The following is a 17827-nucleotide window of genomic DNA, read 5'->3' on the forward strand; positions in this document are numbered from 1 at the left end:
TTCCTCCTCAGGGGAGAATGTAAGACTGTAAGGGAAGATAATAAATGGAATTATTACTGGGCGGTGGTGGCGCACGCCTTTAATCCCAGCACTCGGGAGGCAGAGGCAGGCGGATCTCTGTGAGTTCGAGGCCGGGCTGGACCGATAGCCTCCAAAACAATACAGAGAACACCCTCCTGAACTCAGTGTACTATATAGGTGTGGAAGTGCCCTCCTCTCATTGGAAGAAGCCAACCCTTCCTACAGGCTCCTCTTTGCACCATTCTCTTTGGGATAATTCCTGCACGGGTCATTTGTAGCCTCAGCAGAACTCCCCAGCCTGTCTTTTCCGTCTCCTCTCTTCCCTGGAACACTGGACTCTGCAGTCTATTTCCTGCTGGCATGGGTATAAGAAGGTTTCCCCTGCTGGCATGGGTACATAGGGAGGTTTTTCCCTGCTGGCATGGGTGTAGGGAAGTTTCCCCCTGCTGGCATGGGTATAGGGAGGTTTCCCCTGTTGGCATGGGTATAGGGAGGTTCTCCCTGCTGGCATGGGTATACAAAAGTTTTTGGAGAGGGGTCCTCCCACCTACACTGCAGCATCCCACCTGCTTTGTTTAGAGCATAGGTAGGGGAAGTTTGGGGGACCTGATAGGTGTAAGCCTTGCTGGAGACCCATGTCTCTCCTTCTCTAAATATATTGCTATGGCAAAATACATGAGAGAAATCAATTAAAGAAAAAAAAGTTCATTTTAGCTGCCCGTTTCACTGGGCCTGAGACAGGCAGCATATCTTGGTGTCTAGAGCATGTGGCAGAGGAGACTCCTCTCCTAGGATTCAGGAGTCAAAGGTGGGGGTTGGGGGCAGGCACACTCCTCTAGGGTACCTTCTCCGAGGTGACCCAGTTCTTTTAACTAGACCTCCCCTGATAGTCTTTACTCAGCTATGACTTCAGTTGCTCAACCCATCCATGAGGTCACAGCTTTCATGATCCAGTCCCCTCTCAAGGTATGACATGCCAAATGTTCAGGGAACAGCTTACTCTTACAACCAGAGCTTCAAAAGACGCAGCTTTTTTCCAAGTGAACATATCAACAGTGCACTGGAAGTCATTTGTACTATAGAAAAGATTCTTACCAGCTTTAACTCAGGGCTTCAATGTGATCTCTAGAAGATGGGGACCCTCATCTACCCCATGATGCTGATCATATAAATTGCCTTATAATTTCTTTTTTTAGTTCTTAATTTTTAATTTTTTATGTGTGTGCACCATGTGCATGCATTGCCCATTGAGGCCAGAAGAGGGCATCAGATCCCCTGGAACTAGAGTTACAGACAGAGTGAGCCACTCACTATGTGGCTGCTGGAAATTGAACCTGTTTCCTTTGGAAGAGCCACCAATTGCTGACCTATCTCTCCAGCCCCAGGTTGCCTTAGAACTTCTAAAACAGAATGTTTGAAATTGGTACAGTGCCTAAATTTCCCTTCATTTGTATGTATCTCTTTTTTGTTTGTTTCTTTGTTTTGTGATTTACTTGGTGGAAATGGACTTGTCTTGCAGAGTTTCTGTCATCTTCCTGACTGTGTCTCCCATCTTGGGTTTAACCTGCCTGTGTTAACAACATAAGGATGTCTGCTCACACTGTCTCAACATCCTACAATAGTAGGTTCTGGCCAAGTAGTTAGACAAGAACTGGAAATAAAAGGCATCTAGAGGGCCGGGCGTTGGTGGCGAACGCCTTTAATCCCAGCACTCGGGAGGCAGAGGCAGGCAAATCTCTGTGAGTTTGAGACCAGCCTGGACTACCAGGCGAGTTCCAGGACAGCCTCCAAAGCCACAGAGAAACCCTGTCTCGAAAAACCAAAAAAAAAAAAAAAAAAAAAAAGGCATCTAGATTAGAAGGAGGTAAAACCATCTACTTACAAATGACAGGAACTGGAAAATCATAAGAAATTCATAAAGACATTGAGGGCTACACAGAGAAATTCTATCTCAAAAAACAACAAAAGAAATCCATAACGAAATACTAGAACTGGCAAAATAGTGCCACCAGTTTTCAGGATACAGGATCCATAGCAGAAACCATCTATATCTAAAGTTTGCAGATTAAGATCCAAATTGAAACAAAGATGGCGGTTCTGCTTATAGTAGCATAAGGAAGAATAACATAGGTGAACATGTAGCACATGCAGCAAGGAATACCACTCCCCATGCAGCATTTATACTCTGAGAGCAAGTTGAAAGAAATTAAGGAAGGCTTAAATGGAAGAGACATTTCCTACTAACGTCTTGGCAGACTTAGTATTGTTAGGATGCAAAGTGTAGATTCAGTTCAGTCCTCTTCAGATTCCGGGTTTCTCCAGAGTCTGACGAAGCGATCCTCCTGTTGGGTGGATCCCTGTGGAGTTGCAAGCAGTCGAAAACAGTCTCTAAAGGGAACCACTTGGGAGACCCACACTTCCCAATTTCAAAACTTACTATAGAACTGTAGTAACCAGGTCTGGGTCCTGCTGGCAGGAGGTCACATGTATCAGCCACCAACTAGAACCGAGAGTCCAGAAATAAGCCTGAATGTTGAGGGTAGATCTCTCTTTTTCAATTTAAAATAATTGTTGGAAAAATTCATATGGCATAAAGTTAGCCATTTTTAGTGTGCAGTTGGGTGGCGTTCAGGACATTGACAGTGTTCTGCAGCCGTCACTACTGCCCATCTGCAGAACCAGTTTTCCTAGACTGAAGCTACACCTTACCCCCCGCAGCCCCTGGAAGCCACCATTGCTCTTCACGTTTCTGTGTGTTTGGCTGTCCTGGGTATTTCAAGTATAACTAGAGTGTGCTTAGCCTGGAAGGTTCTCCTGTGTTTCAGGGTTGGTCCTTCACTGCTTTTCTTCTTCTTTTTTTTTCAAAACAGGGTTTCTCTGTGGCTTTGGAGGCTGTCCTGGAACTCGCTCTTGTAGACCAGGCTGGCCTCGAACTCACAGAGATCCACCTGCCTCTGCCTCCCGAGTACTGGGATTAAAGGCGTGCGCCACCACTGCCCGACACTTTTTTTTTTTTTAAGTAACAATTTTACACTCATTTTCATGTGTTTAATATTCTGTAGGGACACATTCCTCACAGTGCTAGCACAGAGTAAACTTGGCTCACTTGCAAAAGCAAAGACATTAGGTTATAAGAAAAATAAGTAATAGATACAGAAGTCCTTGGTGCAGCACCTGAATCGGGGAGGCCGGAGAGACCGAGGTGCTGGCCACTCCTGTTGCCATCTTAGGGCCTGGCTCTCCGCAGGTCCTGCATCTCCCTTCACTGTTGTTTAAGGTGCCATCATATGAGTACACTCTATCATGTTTGTGTCATGTTTCATCCATCCATCTGTCTGTGAACATGGCTGCTCCTACCTTCTGCCATCACAAATAATGGCACCGTGAACATGAGTGACTCATAGCTTTGTAAGACCCTGCAGTTGATATCTTAGTCTACAACTAGAAGTGCAGCCATAGGGCATCCAGCTCTCTTTCCTTTGTGGCGCTGGGACTTGAACGTGGATTCCCGTGTGTGCCGGGCAAGTACTGTACCACCAAGTGACATTTTCCACCTCCTGGTGGCTCTGATCTGCCTTTCCTAGATGGTCAGTGGTGGTGAGCATATTGTGCTTATTGGGAAATCTCTTTGGAGCCAAGTCAATTGAGTATAAATGCCCACTTTTGAGTCAGATTGCTTGTTTCTTGGTACTCAGATTTTAGATTTCTCTGTTTATTCTGGATACTCATCTCTTCATCAGATATGTGGTTTGTAAATATTTTCTCCCATTCCTTAAATTGTCTTTTCATTCTGTTGGTAACATCCTTTGATTCACAAAGTGTAAATGTTTTTTGTTTTGTTTTGGTTTTTTGAGCCAGGGTTTCTCTGTTTAACACTCCTGGTTTTCCTGGAACTCATTTTGTAGACCAGGTTGGCCTCAAACTCAAAGAGATCCGCCTGCCTCTGCCTCCCAAATGCTGGGATTAAAGGTGTTTGCCACCACCACCAGGTTAAGTGTAAAAGTTTTATACATTATTGTTTGTTTTTCTTATTGCCTATGCTTTTGGTGTCACATATAAAACATTTTGTTTACAGGAAAGGTTTGGGAGTTGGAGAGATGATGGCTCAGCCATTAAGAGTGCTTGCTGCTCATGCAGAGGCCCTAAGTCCTGTTCTTAGCGTATGAGATGGCTCACAACCGCCTGCATCTCCAACTCCAGGGGATCAGACACTCTCTTGTAGCCTCTGTGAGAGCCTGCACACACACAGCATACACATGCACACACAAATAAGTCTTAAAAGGGGGGAAGAATTTGCGTGCATGCACCCATAATTCCAGCAATCAGGAGGCTCAAGCAGGAGAACTGCAAGTTTGAGGCTAGCCTGGGCTGCATAGGAAGATCTTGTTTCAAACAACAACAATAATAACATAATGCCAAAATAATTCCATGGAGAAAGAATAGTATTTTAAATAAGTGATGCTGGACACTTGGATAACACAGCAGATGAGGAAAATCAGACCCTTCCCACACACTAAGTAGACAGATTAATCAAAATGGATCACAGACTTAGCTGTAAGGATTAAAACTGTCGAACTTCCAGGGGAATATATAGAGATGAATCTTCATGACCTTGTATGTCACAGTAATTTTTTTTGACATCATAAAGCATAATTAACAAAAGAATAAAAGTAGGTACATTGGACTTCATCAAAACCACAGTTAAGCAGTTTGTCAAATCTACTCACTAAGTTGTTGGTTTGTAGCCTGTCAACAAGGATTTGTAGCTATTAAGCTCTTCTTTTTTCTTTTCTCTTTAAGGATCTTACAGTGTATGTAGGTAGCCCAGGCTGGCCTTGGATTGGGAATCCTCCTGCTTTAGCCTCCAAAGTGCTGAAGTTACAGATAGGGTCTGCACACCCCACTAGATGTATCTAATTTTGAATAGTCATTGTTAGTAGGTTTTGAAATAACCTGGAAACTTTCACTTCTGTGCGTTAGTTAGTATTAAGTTTTACCATTGAATTTTCAGTCTGAAAGAAATCTGACTCAAGATTTAAATACTTTCAACTGTTGGCAGGCAGTAGTAAACAATACTGAAATGACACCTTTGTGTTTAATTACAGTTGGGGTTGGACTTGGAAGAGCTGGAGGAAATAGAGGAAGATGCTGGCCTTGGGAATGGTGGCCTGGGGCGGCTGGCAGGTAATCTGCTCTTATATCTCTCTAACCTGTTGACTTGGTGGAGGCTCACAGGGTGAGATCAACATCCCGTGTACTCCTGATGTTCATCCATCACCGTAAACTGGTGCCCCTCAGAGGCATGAGCAAATGTGCTTGGGTCAAAATCTTTGCCATCATTAGGCAAAAGGGAAAATGTACATTCTCTTCCAGCCAGGACACTGTAATTATCATGAAGCTCATGTTTGCCAGCATTGGGTCAATGGTGCAAAGAAAGTTCCAGAGCGCCCCTCCCCCACCACTTTCCAGGCCTGAAGAGTCACAGGGTATGAGCAATACTCCAGCATAGTGAGCTGATGGCCTCTGTTAGAATAGGGCCAAGCTTTGGGCCAGGCTGCCTTCTCTGGCTGCGTTTGAGAAAACCCACAAGTGTTGTTTTCTTTGAGTAATTTACAGACTTTGGGGGGCAGAAAACAAGCTAGGTAATGAACATAGAAGCTGAAAAAACAGTCTGGCTTTGTGGTGGGATACGGGAGGGAGGGTGTGTATCCAGGCCCAGCCTTTTTGGAAATTGTCACTTTATAAACTGAGATATGCTCTAAAATGTACCTGGGTGAATGACTTGCCCTGCCCACCCCACCCCCCACACGTCACAGCCTCCTCTCAGAGGCTTCGGGTCAGGCCAGACATGGTGCTGTGCTGGCTTTGAAAGTGAGCCCACTCTTCAAGTGTTGCAGCTACTCTTTGCCCAACCCTCAGGACACGTGGCCATCACTATCTTGCTCTGTTGATGCAGAGCCTGTGTCCCGATGGAAGCCCCCTTGTTCTTTACAAGCTTTGCTGCAGCCTGGGGAGCCCACCCCTGAGCTCAGAGGGCCCCCCTCTGCCTTGACACCCATTGCATGTTCTTTAATGCCAGACACCTTTCCTTGTTCCCTGCCCTGCATGGCCTGGGCCTGGATGCCTCCTCCTCCCTGTCCAGTCTCTTCTTTGACCTGGTGTGAATCCACGATGGCTTGATTGATCTGTTTCTTTCCCAGAAGTTCAGGCCTTCCTCGTCGCTCTTGCTTGCGGGTGTCTGCGTTTGGTGAATTAGGCATGTGTTTTGTCTGCTAGTGTTCCTTGTGGCACCCTTCCATTTTCTCTTCTCTTTCCTTAGCCCCTTCCTTCTCTCTCACTCTTTTCTTTGTAAAGCTAGGGATGCCTTACATATAAGCAATGTACTACTGAGATCCACCTCAGCCCTCCCTTTTAAAGCCAGAAGGTGGAAAAGGTCTCACTAGGTAACCCTGACTGGCCTGGAGCTCACCGTGTGGACCAGCCTGGCCTGGAATTCACTGAGATCCACCTTTCTCTGTCCTCTGGATGCTGGGATTAAAGGCACTCACCACCTCACTTGCCTAAGTCAAAAATATAACACAGCTTCTTTCTGCATTTTTATTCAAAATACTGTTGCTCAGGAAGTTTTTAAAAATTGATTTTTTGAAAAATTAACCTATGTGTATGAGTTGTTCTACCTGTATTGCATGGATGTGTGTGTGTGGCATGCATGTCTGGTACCTGCAGAGGTCAGAAGAGGGAGGGCATCAGATCCCCTGGAACTGGAATTAAGGACAGTTGTAAACCACCATGTGGGTGATGGACCGTGAACCTGGATTCTCTGTAAGAACAGCCAGTGCTCTCTTCTGCTAACCCATCCCTCCAGCCACATAGGAGGTTTGGATTGGAACAAAACAAGTGCTCCATTTAGTGACATGCTGCTGCAGGTCACATTGGGACCCTAGAGGCACTGTGGAACTTGGGTGTTTAGTATTCTGGGCCATGGCTGTACATCAGTGGTCCTGTTTCTAGATAATCAGATGTGCCCCTGCCATCAGAGCTGTGGATTTACAGTGTACAGAAGACAAGCCACGCAGCAGGCTTGCAGTGAGGGGACTTAACCATGACCTCTGGGATTCCTCACTTTTGTTCCCTGTTCTTGGGTGAGGGGGACTCATGTCACCTTTTGTGAAAACTGAGGTTGCTATCGTTATCACTGGCTCCTTGACAACTCCCTGGCTGAATCCCAGTGGAACCTTGGTGTCCAGCACTCTTGAGTTCTGGTTATGAGCTGTGATTTTTGGTTGGATTTTTCAGCCTGCTTCCTTGATTCGATGGCCACCCTGGGTCTAGCTGCATATGGCTACGGAATCCGCTATGAATTTGGAATTTTCAACCAGAAGATTGTCAATGGCTGGCAGGTGGGTGAGCTTAGGTGTTTCCATTGTTTTCCAGTCCTCGTTCATATACGAAGTGTGTGCTCCACACTCCGTGGAGAGAGCTAGCCAGTTCTTAGCATAGCACAGCAGGAAGCAGTCGGCTCTGGCTAGGCTGATCCTGTGGGAGTCCTTGGCAAACAGCTTCTTTATGGTGACAGGGAAGTCATGTGGGAGGACACGCTGGTTCATTTGAGCCTCAGAAGATCCCAGACAGGTACACCAACAGTGGTGGCCAGGACACCATGAGCTGTGTGCTGGTATCCTGAGATGCTTGTATTTGCGGGGAGGGTGTTCCTGTTGGGGTTCATCCACTGAGACAATCTGATAGCTAGAGAAACAAAGTAATTCCAACCATCCAAGAGGCCAGAGGCAGAGAGATTGCCATAGGTTTCAGTCGAGTCTGGTTCACTTTTTGAGTTCTATGCTGGCTAGGTCTACACAGCAAGACCCTGTCTCAAAACAATAGACTTGACTAGACTAGGATGATAGTGATTTTTATAGCTTTGGTTCCCACCACCTGCTTTCCAACAAGTGACAGGCAAGGCTGTGGCCTGTGGAGCTCTCTGGTGGAAGGACGGAGGAGCCTGCTGCTAGTGAGTCAGTGAGGAGGGTGGGCCTGTCGCTGCCCGCGTTTGGCATTATCTCCTCCATATTGAGCACTTCTTTCTGCTGCTCTTCCAGGTTGAAGAAGCTGATGATTGGCTGCGCTACGGGAACCCTTGGGAGAAAGCGCGGCCTGAGTACATGCTGCCTGTGCACTTCTACGGGAGAGTGGAACACACCCCTGACGGTGTCCTGTGGCTGGACACACAGGTATGAAGGCCCACCCCACTGACATACTGGTGTTGAGCAAGAGGGCTGCTCTGAGTGAGGGTTTTTGTTATCATCTCGACTTCATTTTGGGAGTCAGGGGACATACTGCTTCCTTGGAGGACTTAAGGAAGGGATTATTCTCTCACACACACGAATATTTGCACTTTGGTGGGTGTTCCTTGCTGTAGGCTATGATGCACCTCACACAGCAGTCTGACTGTTTGGCCAGTGCTGTGTGTTGGGGTTGATGCCAGCAGCCAGAGTTTTCTTACACTACTTGATGACGCAGTACTGGAGCTTAGTGATAGAGCTCAGAATCATGTCCTGATGGGGAGAAAGGCATTGGCTCCGGGAGGATGAGAACAGTCACAGAGCACTGACTACTGCTGTCCGTGGTACCACTTACGACCCATAGCTGTTAGGTGGTGTCTGAGCTAGCCAAGCTCCCGGTGGGTATGCTAGGCCTTGGCCAGTGTCTCTCTCTCTCTCCCTGCTGGCCCCAGTGTGGTGCTGCTCTGGGAAGATGTGGTGAAAAAGAGCAAGTCAAGTCTAGGGTGGGGGCGCACACCTTGGTCTCTGGAGAAGGGGAGAGCATCCTTAGAGGGGAGTGCAGGGAACAAGGTAAGAATAGAGAGCCTCCGTTATCTGTGATGTAGACGGATGGGCAGACATGGAACCCTGGCGGCTGGGGAATCCTTTGATATTCTAAAACAGACCTCGAGCAATCTAGAGTCAGAACGGTTTACTGTACAGAGCCGTACAGGGTCACAAACAGAGAAGTGAACCTGTGTTCTAAATGTGTGTTTGTGATGATCGCTCAGTGTGCATGATGAGAGCCTTAGCTCTGAAGACTGTGACTGTGGTGCCTGGAACCTGTCCTCTGTGAGATGAGCATTTGTAGGACAAGAGAGAGGCTTGGCAGCACATAGGGAGAGATAATTGATACCTGCGTTACTCCTGGTGACTCGGACACACTGTCCTTTCCGGTTGTCGGCTAACTGACTTTGCAAAGCTGCTTGGCTGGCTTGGCACGGAGGGAGCATGGCAGAGTGGTTGCGTTTCTGTCTGGGCTGTTTTAGGTACATAGAGGGTACATACAGTTAAGGCACCCAATACCAAGGAGCATTGCCAAAGATGTCTGAAACTGGGAGCAGGTGTCAGTAGGAGTTAGCCAGGGCCTGGACTTGCCAAAGCAGAGTGGGGGAGGGGTGGGGTGCTTGTGCTGTGGCACCTTGAGAGACCAGCCTGGGAAGACTGTTCAGTGGCTGCCTGTACCAAACTAGACGAAGCTGGGACAGGTGGTTGGAAAGATGTCAGAGTGTGGCTGCCATCCCTTGCTGAGAGTGCAGGGGGGACTGGGAAGTGTTCTGACAGGGGGGTGTGTTCTGCAGAAGGGGAAGGTAGGAGCCTGGGAGCAGATGGGTCAGGGACTGTGGGGAGCTAGAGCTGTCCTGCCAGGGCGTGGTGACTGGGCAGGAGGGGTCTTTGCTGACTCAGCCCTAAGTGTGTTTTCTTGTGGTCAGGTGGTACTCGCCATGCCCTATGACACCCCAGTGCCTGGATATAAGAACAACACCGTCAACACCATGAGGCTCTGGTCTGCCAAGGCACCTAATGACTTCAAACTGAAGGATTGTAAGTTCCCACTGTGGCTCCTGTGCTCTTATCCAAACTCGAGGCCCTCACCACTCCCATCCCTGTTTTTATACTCTCTGCTGGGGTGGGGCATCTTGTGAATTGTGACCCTTACAGACCCCCTGCAAACAAGAGGTAGGGTGGACAGAATGCCAGGCTTAGGCAGCCAGAGTCATGGTCATTCATGCCACATGTCCCCAAGAAAAGAGCTGGGGCGTGGTGGTGTGCAGCAGGAATGAGCGCTGTGAGAGCGGGCTGCTCCGCGGTGTAGAGAGGAGGGTGGCAGTGGCCGCGGGCATCCCGGCTCCTCCAGGAAGCTGCTGAGCCATGGTAGCAGCCTCACTGCACGAGACCCATGGGCCTGCACAGAGGCTGCGCTGACTGGGCTCTGTCTTTCCTTAGTCAACGTTGGGGACTACATCGAAGCTGTCCTGGACAGGAACTTGGCTGAGAACATCTCCAGGGTCCTGTATCCGAATGACAACGTAAGTGGCTAATGTGACTCTCTCTACAGTGTGGACTTGTAAGCTGGAGACCTATGTGTACATGGGGTGGTAGCAGCCATCTTGCAGCAATGCCAGGACACGTTTGGAAGAGTGTTACTACATGTCTGTCACATGCTAGCCTGTGGTCACAGCTGGATTCTCTGTTCCCACTGGCTGTCGTGTCCGGTGACTTGAGGAGCCCTGGAGGGGACATAGTTCAGGGGTAGACCCTGTGTTTAGCATGTCCAAAGCCTCGGGCTTAGTCCCCAACACCAAAAATAAATCAGTGGAATTTGCTTATCTTGATTAGTTGTGCACTCTTTAAAGTGGATTATTTCTTTTCTCAAAGTAATCTGTGCACATCAGTGCAGGAGGCTGAAACCAAATGCTTCTGTCCCTGGTGACTGGGCACATTCCAGAACTTCAGGTGTGGGTGTCTCCTGATGTCTGTCTTGAGAACTGGTTCTGAGTAGCTGTGGCACTCCTCATAGCTGGGCTTGTCACTCTCTTTGATAGACCGGACTCCTTGTAATTAGGTGACCTTGTGCTGAAGGTGTATATGCAGACCTTGATGTTGGGCAGGCTGCTTTTGACCTGTCACCTTGAGCAGGGCACCTGACCTGGCCCTTGGAGGGATAAGTGTGGGAGACGGGCCGAGCAAGTGCAGGGCTCTCCAGCGCATCAGTCTTGGAGCTACTGGGGTGGTGGAGTTAGTTAGTTACTGGGGTGGTGGAGTTAGTTACTGGGGTGGTGGAGTTAGCTCCTGGGTTGGTGTTGGCTGCCACAACAGTACTGTTTTGCAGTTCTTCGAAGGGAAGGAGCTTCGGCTGAAACAGGAGTACTTTGTGGTGGCTGCCACCCTTCAGGACATCATTCGAAGGTTCAAGTCCTCCAGGTTCGGCTGCCGGGATCCAGTAAGAACCTGTTTCGAGACGTTCCCAGACAAGGTCTGTAAAAGGAGTGAGTTCATTGTCATAGGGATGGGACATCCTTCGGCTTCTGAGGTTTCTTCCTTGTGTTTGGGTGGGGCAGGAGGAAGATGGTATTGTGTCCTGAGTCTCAGGGTCTCTTCCAAAATCAGTGCAGCCCTGGTGTGTTGGAAGTGGAGGCCGGGAGGTCACTGTGAAAGGCTCCTGATGCATGTAACAGGCTCACGGAAGTAATCCTAAACAAAGCTGTCCCGTCTGAGATGAGAGGAAAGTAGCCTGTGATGGCACCCATCCTGAAGTCCCTTCTGCACCTGTGGGACACATCTGCCCACAGGTTGCAGCTACGTGACTGCAGGTCACAAGTACCTGCAGAGCCAGCAGCACCCTCCTGGTGCCTCTAAGCCCTAGGGCTCCTCTAGACTACATTCCTAGAATGGTTCCTTCACACCCTGGTTCACGACTTCGGGGGCCAGGGGTGAGACAGCTTAACAGCTTCCCTTCCTGACTCTAGGTAGCCATTCAGCTGAACGACACCCACCCGGCACTCTCCATCCCCGAGCTCATGCGGATCCTGGTGGATGTGGAGAAGGTAGACTGGGATAAGGTGAGTGTGACAAGGGAAAGACTGTGTCCTCCTTTGACCAGGGTGGGTGACAGCATCCTTGGGAGACCTCACGCTGTGCCACACGTGGTGATTATGGGCTGAGCTAGTCCCAGAAGTAGGGCCTTTTTCCAAGCCTCAGGTCTGGGAATTCACCTTTGAGAGTGCCAAGGCCCTGGAAACAGTGTCTGGTCCCAGGAAATGGATGCTCTGTGGGATAGAGGCATGGTGGACAGGGGTAACAGGACAGAAGAGACAAGGGTAAATACTCTGGGCATCTTGTACATGTTCTTTTCCCTTGAAGTTTGGCTGAGCATGGTGGTGCACGCCTTAATCCCAGCACTTGGGAGACAGAGGCAGATGGCTCTCTATGAATTTGAGACCAGTCTGGTCTACAGAGTGAGTTCCAGGCCAGCCTGGGTTACATAGTGATATTCTGTTTCAAAACAACAACAACGAAACAACCTAGAAGCGTTACACCTTCAGAAATATATTAGTTGGCTATGGTGGTGCAAACCTGTAATTGAGCACTCAGGAGATTGAAGCAGGAAGTTAGTAAGTTCAAACCCAGCCTGGGCTACATACTGAAGAAAGGAAGTTGGAAGGTCTAGTGTTCATATTTGAAGACCGTCTGGAGGCTCCGTTTCCCTTGGTCCTCTTCTTCTTTGGTACCGCAGCATCTTCTTGGTTGAACCTTAACTAGATCACCAGAAAGCCAGAAGGCAGCTTGTTCCTTTTCAGAAACCAGAGCCTCTCTGGCCTGATGGTGTCCACTCCCCCTTGAAGCTATACCCTGGGGTGGCAGGCCACATGGTAACCAGTGTCCTCTGCACTGTGGATGTCAGACATTTTAAGGGAAACTAGCAGAAAACTGCCCATTGTCTGATAGTTCACCAACAGCAGAGGGATTACAAAGGAGAAATTAAAAGGTAATTGTCAGTGGAGTAGGGCCAGGGAGCAGGGTCTGTCGTGTGTGTTTACATGTGTGGGGTGTGAGAGTTAGGCGATCACACCAGTGTGGTGACTAGGCTGGGGAGCAGAGAGCAGGGATGGGATGAGGGCCTTCCCTCGTGCCTGCAGTGCGTCCCTGTGACATCTGCTCTTCTTGATGTGTAGGCCTGGGAGATCACCAAGAAGACCTGTGCATACACCAACCACACGGTGCTGCCGGAGGCCTTGGAGCGCTGGCCAGTGTCCATGTTTGAGAAGCTGCTGCCACGGCACCTGGACATCATCTACGCCATCAACCAGAGGCACTTGGATGTGAGCCTGGGTGGGGGGTAGGGATTGGACTACACACAATAGCTCCACCACACTGGCAGAGGACGTATTTTACTGTGAGGGCTGAGGACTGTCACCTGGCAGAGTTCCTCGTTGACCCCTGCTTTGTACATGAGAAGCGAATGCAGACAGATCTTTCTTAAAAGACCCATTCTGAGCAGGCTGTGAATCTGAGTGTCTTTCCTGGGCTGCACTGGAGGTGTCCTGACAGCTCCAGGCAATCAGAAACAGAACCTGTGTTCTGTATTACCCACAGAGAGGATGGTGGTGTGTGAGCAGGGAAATCTCTGGTTTGGGGTAATTGCCATGCCTTTGCATGTGTGTAATACTGGGGATGAATCCGGGTCCTTGAGTTTGCTGTGTAATCATTCTGTCACCGAGCCATACCCCAAGCTTTTTGTGACTTCTTCAACCTTTTGGGGAAAGAACAGCTGTCCCCCTAATGTAAGTATGGCTTAATGCTGCTCAGGCCAGCAGGGGCCATGGTCTAACTCTCCTCATAAACTGGATGGCACTCTCCTACCCCACTGGTGGCCCAACCTCCTCAGAATAGCTCTATTGGTCCCAGGGCCCCCACGAGCACATCTGAGCTAGCTTGGGGGAGGACACTGGGATAAGTGACTAGTTTCAGGGACACTGGTGTTCAGGGCTGGACATTGTAGCCACATGATTGGCAACAGCGGACCTACCTATAGGCATGATGGCTGTTCTGTGCTGTGGATGTTCAGACTGTCTCTGTGCTCTTGTCTCCAGCACGTGGCTGCCCTGTTTCCTGGGGATGTGGACCGCTTGAGGAGGATGTCAGTGATTGAGGAAGGGGACTGCAAGAGAATCAACATGGCACACCTGTGCGTCATTGGGTCCCATGCGGTGAATGGCGTGGCAAGGATTCACTCCGAGATTGTGAAGCAGTCTGTGTGAGTGAGGGACTCTTCACCAAGCCCAGGGGGTTCCCTCTTAGATCTCCAGCCCAACTTGGATTTGTCTGCTACACATACCGTGACCAAGGTGTGGCACATAGCCCCCATGCCACTAAGTCACTTTTGGACATGGTGAAGGTGCCAGAGCCCCACCACATCACACGCCTCTATGTTCACAGGTGACTTGGGTGACATTGGCGAGACTTCTTTCTTTACTGTCAGTAGTCGCTCCTCTTGTTCTCCTGCCTACTTACAGTGTCTAGTTACGGTGCATCTGCTGCTGGTTGGGTAATGTGGATGCCCCATGTGGGGCTGAGTGTCCGGGACCGGCAGATGCGGTGACGAGTGTGACAACTGAGGAATTTCTTCCTCCCATTCTTTCACCAGAGTGCTGCATGCCTACCACAAGCACCAGTGGGGCAGCGCCATGGGTGCAGGGTCCTTAGCCACATCACCCCTGTGGAAGCCCTCCTGTGTCCGGGGCTTGGCCAGGCACTTTGTGTCCCTCCCCACACCCGGCTTGTGAGTTGGGTGTCTTTTCAGCGAGCACCAGAGTGTGAGCTCTCTTGCCTGCTCAGTCTCCACGCTCATGACCTTGACTGTTCCTTCTAGATCTGCCTGGAGACAGCCAAGTCCTAACGACACGTAGGACACGATGGTCACACAAGCCACAGCCACACGTGGCAGTCATGTGTGGTTTCTGTGCTACTGTCCTGCTCAGTGGTGGCACACCCTTGTCATGCTTCAGAAGTCAGCAGCTGAGCTCTGGGACCCCCCAGGGGTGCCTGTAGTAAAGGCCTCACCGTTTTGGTCTAACCTGGTTTAAAACAGCCTTTGTGACAAGTCCCTGTTTTGTTTGTAGTTTCAAGGACTTTTATGAGTTAGAGCCAGAGAAGTTCCAGAATAAGACCAATGGGATCACGCCCAGACGGTGGCTGCTGCTGTGCAACCCAGGGCTGGCGGACGTCATTGTGGAGGTGAGTCCCTGGCCTTGCTCTGTGTCCTGTGAGATACCAGGCCGGAGTCTGGAAAGGAGCAGTGGGAAAATTTAGAAGCTTAGGCTGTCCCCTTCCTGCCCCCAGGAGGCTCACCAAGCTTTTCTCAGAGTGGCTGTTGAATTAGTAGGATTATTTCTTTCATGTCCAGCAGTGGCCCTGGTACATGAGCAATGGAGACTTCTTGGTGCACTGTAACTGCCCAGTTCTGGCTATGTGCCAGCTTGAAAGGTAGCCTAGGTTTCAGGAAGGCCTAGGGTGTAGCTGAGTGGCAGACACCAGCCTGAGAGGACTAGGAGAAGCTGCTCCCCAAGCATCTTTTTTTTTTTTTTCTTTTTTGGTTTTTTGAGACAGGGTTTCTCTGTATTGTTTTGGAGGCTGTCCTGGAACTTGCTCTGTAGACCAGAGTGGCTTTAAACCCACAGAGATCCACCTGCCTCTGCCTCCTGAGTGCTGGGATTAAAGGTGTGCACCACCAACGCCCGGCTCCCCAAGCATCTTATGTCCCTAATCACTGGCTGCCATGTGTCAGACCCTGTACTGCAGCCAGGTCTTCAGAGTAGGCTTCAGGCCTCGCTTGAAGGGCCACAGTGCCTTGAGGCTAGGAAAGACAGTCCACCTGGAACCTTGTGGGCTGGGGGCAGGGAGCAGCTTCTCTGGGGAGATCTGGTACAGTACTCATGCCCCCAAGGGGTCAGGAAGCCAGCACAGTATCCATACATCACCAGGCCTCTTGTGGGGACTGGTAGGGGGTGGGGGTGGGGCTTATGGGAGGCAGACAGAGGAAGAACCTTAATGCGATGCGTTGGAAATGATGGTTGCTGTGGTAATGAGAAGGCAGGTTGGGAGAAAGAATTGTGCTGCTAGTCCAAGGTGTCACCTGTGGTAGGGTGTCTCAAGCAGGAAATACTGGAGCGTGGGGACTGACGAGGCTTGTGAGTTTGTTGTGTCCTAGTGGCCACACGACTGTGGGCTTGAGGGAGGGTGGCATTAGGGCCCAGCATTGCAGGCAGATCCCAGGGAAAGAAGGGTGAAGGGTGACAGATGGAGGGACAAGCTCCATGATGGCTCAGGCGTGGTGACCGGAACTCGTGTGTCCTCCTAATCCAGAGAATCGGGGAAGGTTTCCTGACTGATCTGAGCCAACTGAAGAAGCTGCTGTCACTGGTTGACGATGAGGCCTTCATCAGAGACATCGCCAAGATCAAGCAGGTAGGCTTCCTTGGCCTGCAGTCTGCCTCGCTCGCTCGCTCGCTCACTCGAGCTTAGTACCTGGGACTTGGGTAGACACCCAGGAGCTGGGGTCAGGACTTACCTCAGCTCTCCAGATAAGGACCAAGTGGGTAAACACAGCCTTGCCACATGAGCCTTCACCTCAGTCTGCTCTTCCGTCCACAACACGTGGAAGAGCCTCCGAGGGCCCCCACAGGGGCATTCCGTTTGCATCTGGTTGAGCTCAGGTTGTGGCCTCTACTAGACCCTGCCCAGGTCACAGGCACCTCCAGTTCCTCAGAACCCAAGAATGCCCCCCTGTGGTGTCATCTGGCAGGGATGCTGGCCCAGCATTTGGGGCAGCAGAAAGTTGTGTGTGTCTTGAGTCTCCACGGTGGTGTGGAGTTTGCAAGGCCCTCTCTCCCGTCACGTCTCACCCACTGTGCCTGACTCCCGACTCCTGCTTGCTTTTGTGCCTGCAGGACACACTTGTGGTTCCCTCTCTTGTCGCTTGGTCCTAGCTTTTCATTTATTTGTGAGGCCAGAACATCATCTCAGTTGTCATCCATATTTCCCTCCTCCCCACTCTCCCCTAATGACAACTCCGTCCCCAGCTCTGGTCTCTAAGCCCCCAGTGTTGTCCATGCTGGTTTCTGGAGAGATGAGAGTCTTCTTGGGTCAGGTATAAGTGCGAGTGCCAGTGGGCCTGGGGGAGCTCGTAGGCAGTTCCGGTATTTGTACAGCCACCATCTTCCGTTTCTCAGGAAAACAAGCTGAAGTTCTCTGCCCTGCTAGAGAAGGACTACAAGGTGAAGATCAACCCTGCTTCCATGTTTGATGTTCATGTGAAGAGGATCCATGAGTACAAGCGACAGCTGCTCAACTGCCTGCACATCATCACCCTGTACAACCGTGAGTTCCAGGTCCCCGTGTGTGTGTGTGTGTGTGTGTGTGCGCGTGCGTGCCTGCACATCATCACCCTGTACAACCGTGAGTTCCAGGTCCCCGTGTGTGTGTGTGTGTGTGTGTGTGTGTGTGTGTGTGTGTGTGTGTGCGTGCCTGCACATCATCACCCTGTACAACCGTGAGTTCCAGGACCCTGTGTGTGTGTGAGTGTGTGTGTGTGTGTGAGTGTGAGAGAGAGAGAGAGAGAGAGAGAGAGAGAGAGAGAGAGAGAGAGAGAGAGAGAGAGAGAGAGAGAGAGAGAGAGAGAGAGAGAGATAAGCTCCTTTTGCTCAGTGTTGGAACCTGACTGGATCATGAGGTCCATGGTTCATTTGTTTATTTGTTTGTTTTCTTTTTTATGGGGTGGAGAACAGTGTGTTGAACTTAAGAGCAGTGGGGCTTTGTAGAGTTCCCAGGCAAGGTCTTGTGCTCATTTTAGTTTTTGTTTTAAGCTTATTATTTCGATAATAAATTTTGTCTTGTTTGGAAAGACTACTTATTAGAGCCGCCATGTGGGTGCTGAGAACCAGACCCAGGTCCTCTGTAAGAGCAGCCGGTGCTCTGAGCCATCT

At 49.9% G+C, this 17827-nt stretch overlaps 1 protein-coding gene across 1 annotated transcript in view; it reads left to right on the forward strand.

Moving 5' to 3' along the window:
• Positions 1-17827, forward strand: part of Pygb (glycogen phosphorylase B) — a 48209-nt gene that overhangs the window by 19648 nt on the left and 10734 nt on the right. The window contains exons 3-14 of the mRNA XM_005072545.4: positions 5127-5205; positions 7318-7421; positions 8121-8252; positions 9776-9887; positions 10290-10372; positions 11176-11319; positions 11813-11905; positions 13019-13165; positions 13937-14100; positions 14966-15080; positions 16209-16310; positions 17075-17222. Of these exons, the coding sequence (XP_005072602.1) occupies positions 5127-5205; positions 7318-7421; positions 8121-8252; positions 9776-9887; positions 10290-10372; positions 11176-11319; positions 11813-11905; positions 13019-13165; positions 13937-14100; positions 14966-15080; positions 16209-16310; positions 17075-17222 (1423 nt within the window). The remainder of the gene's footprint in view (positions 1-5126; positions 5206-7317; positions 7422-8120; positions 8253-9775; positions 9888-10289; positions 10373-11175; positions 11320-11812; positions 11906-13018; positions 13166-13936; positions 14101-14965; positions 15081-16208; positions 16311-17074; positions 17223-17827) is intronic.

Source organism: Mesocricetus auratus, unplaced genomic scaffold (genome assembly GCF_017639785.1).
Source record: "Mesocricetus auratus isolate SY011 unplaced genomic scaffold, BCM_Maur_2.0 Super-Scaffold_100004, whole genome shotgun sequence".
Lineage (NCBI taxonomy): Eukaryota > Metazoa > Chordata > Mammalia > Rodentia > Cricetidae > Mesocricetus > Mesocricetus auratus.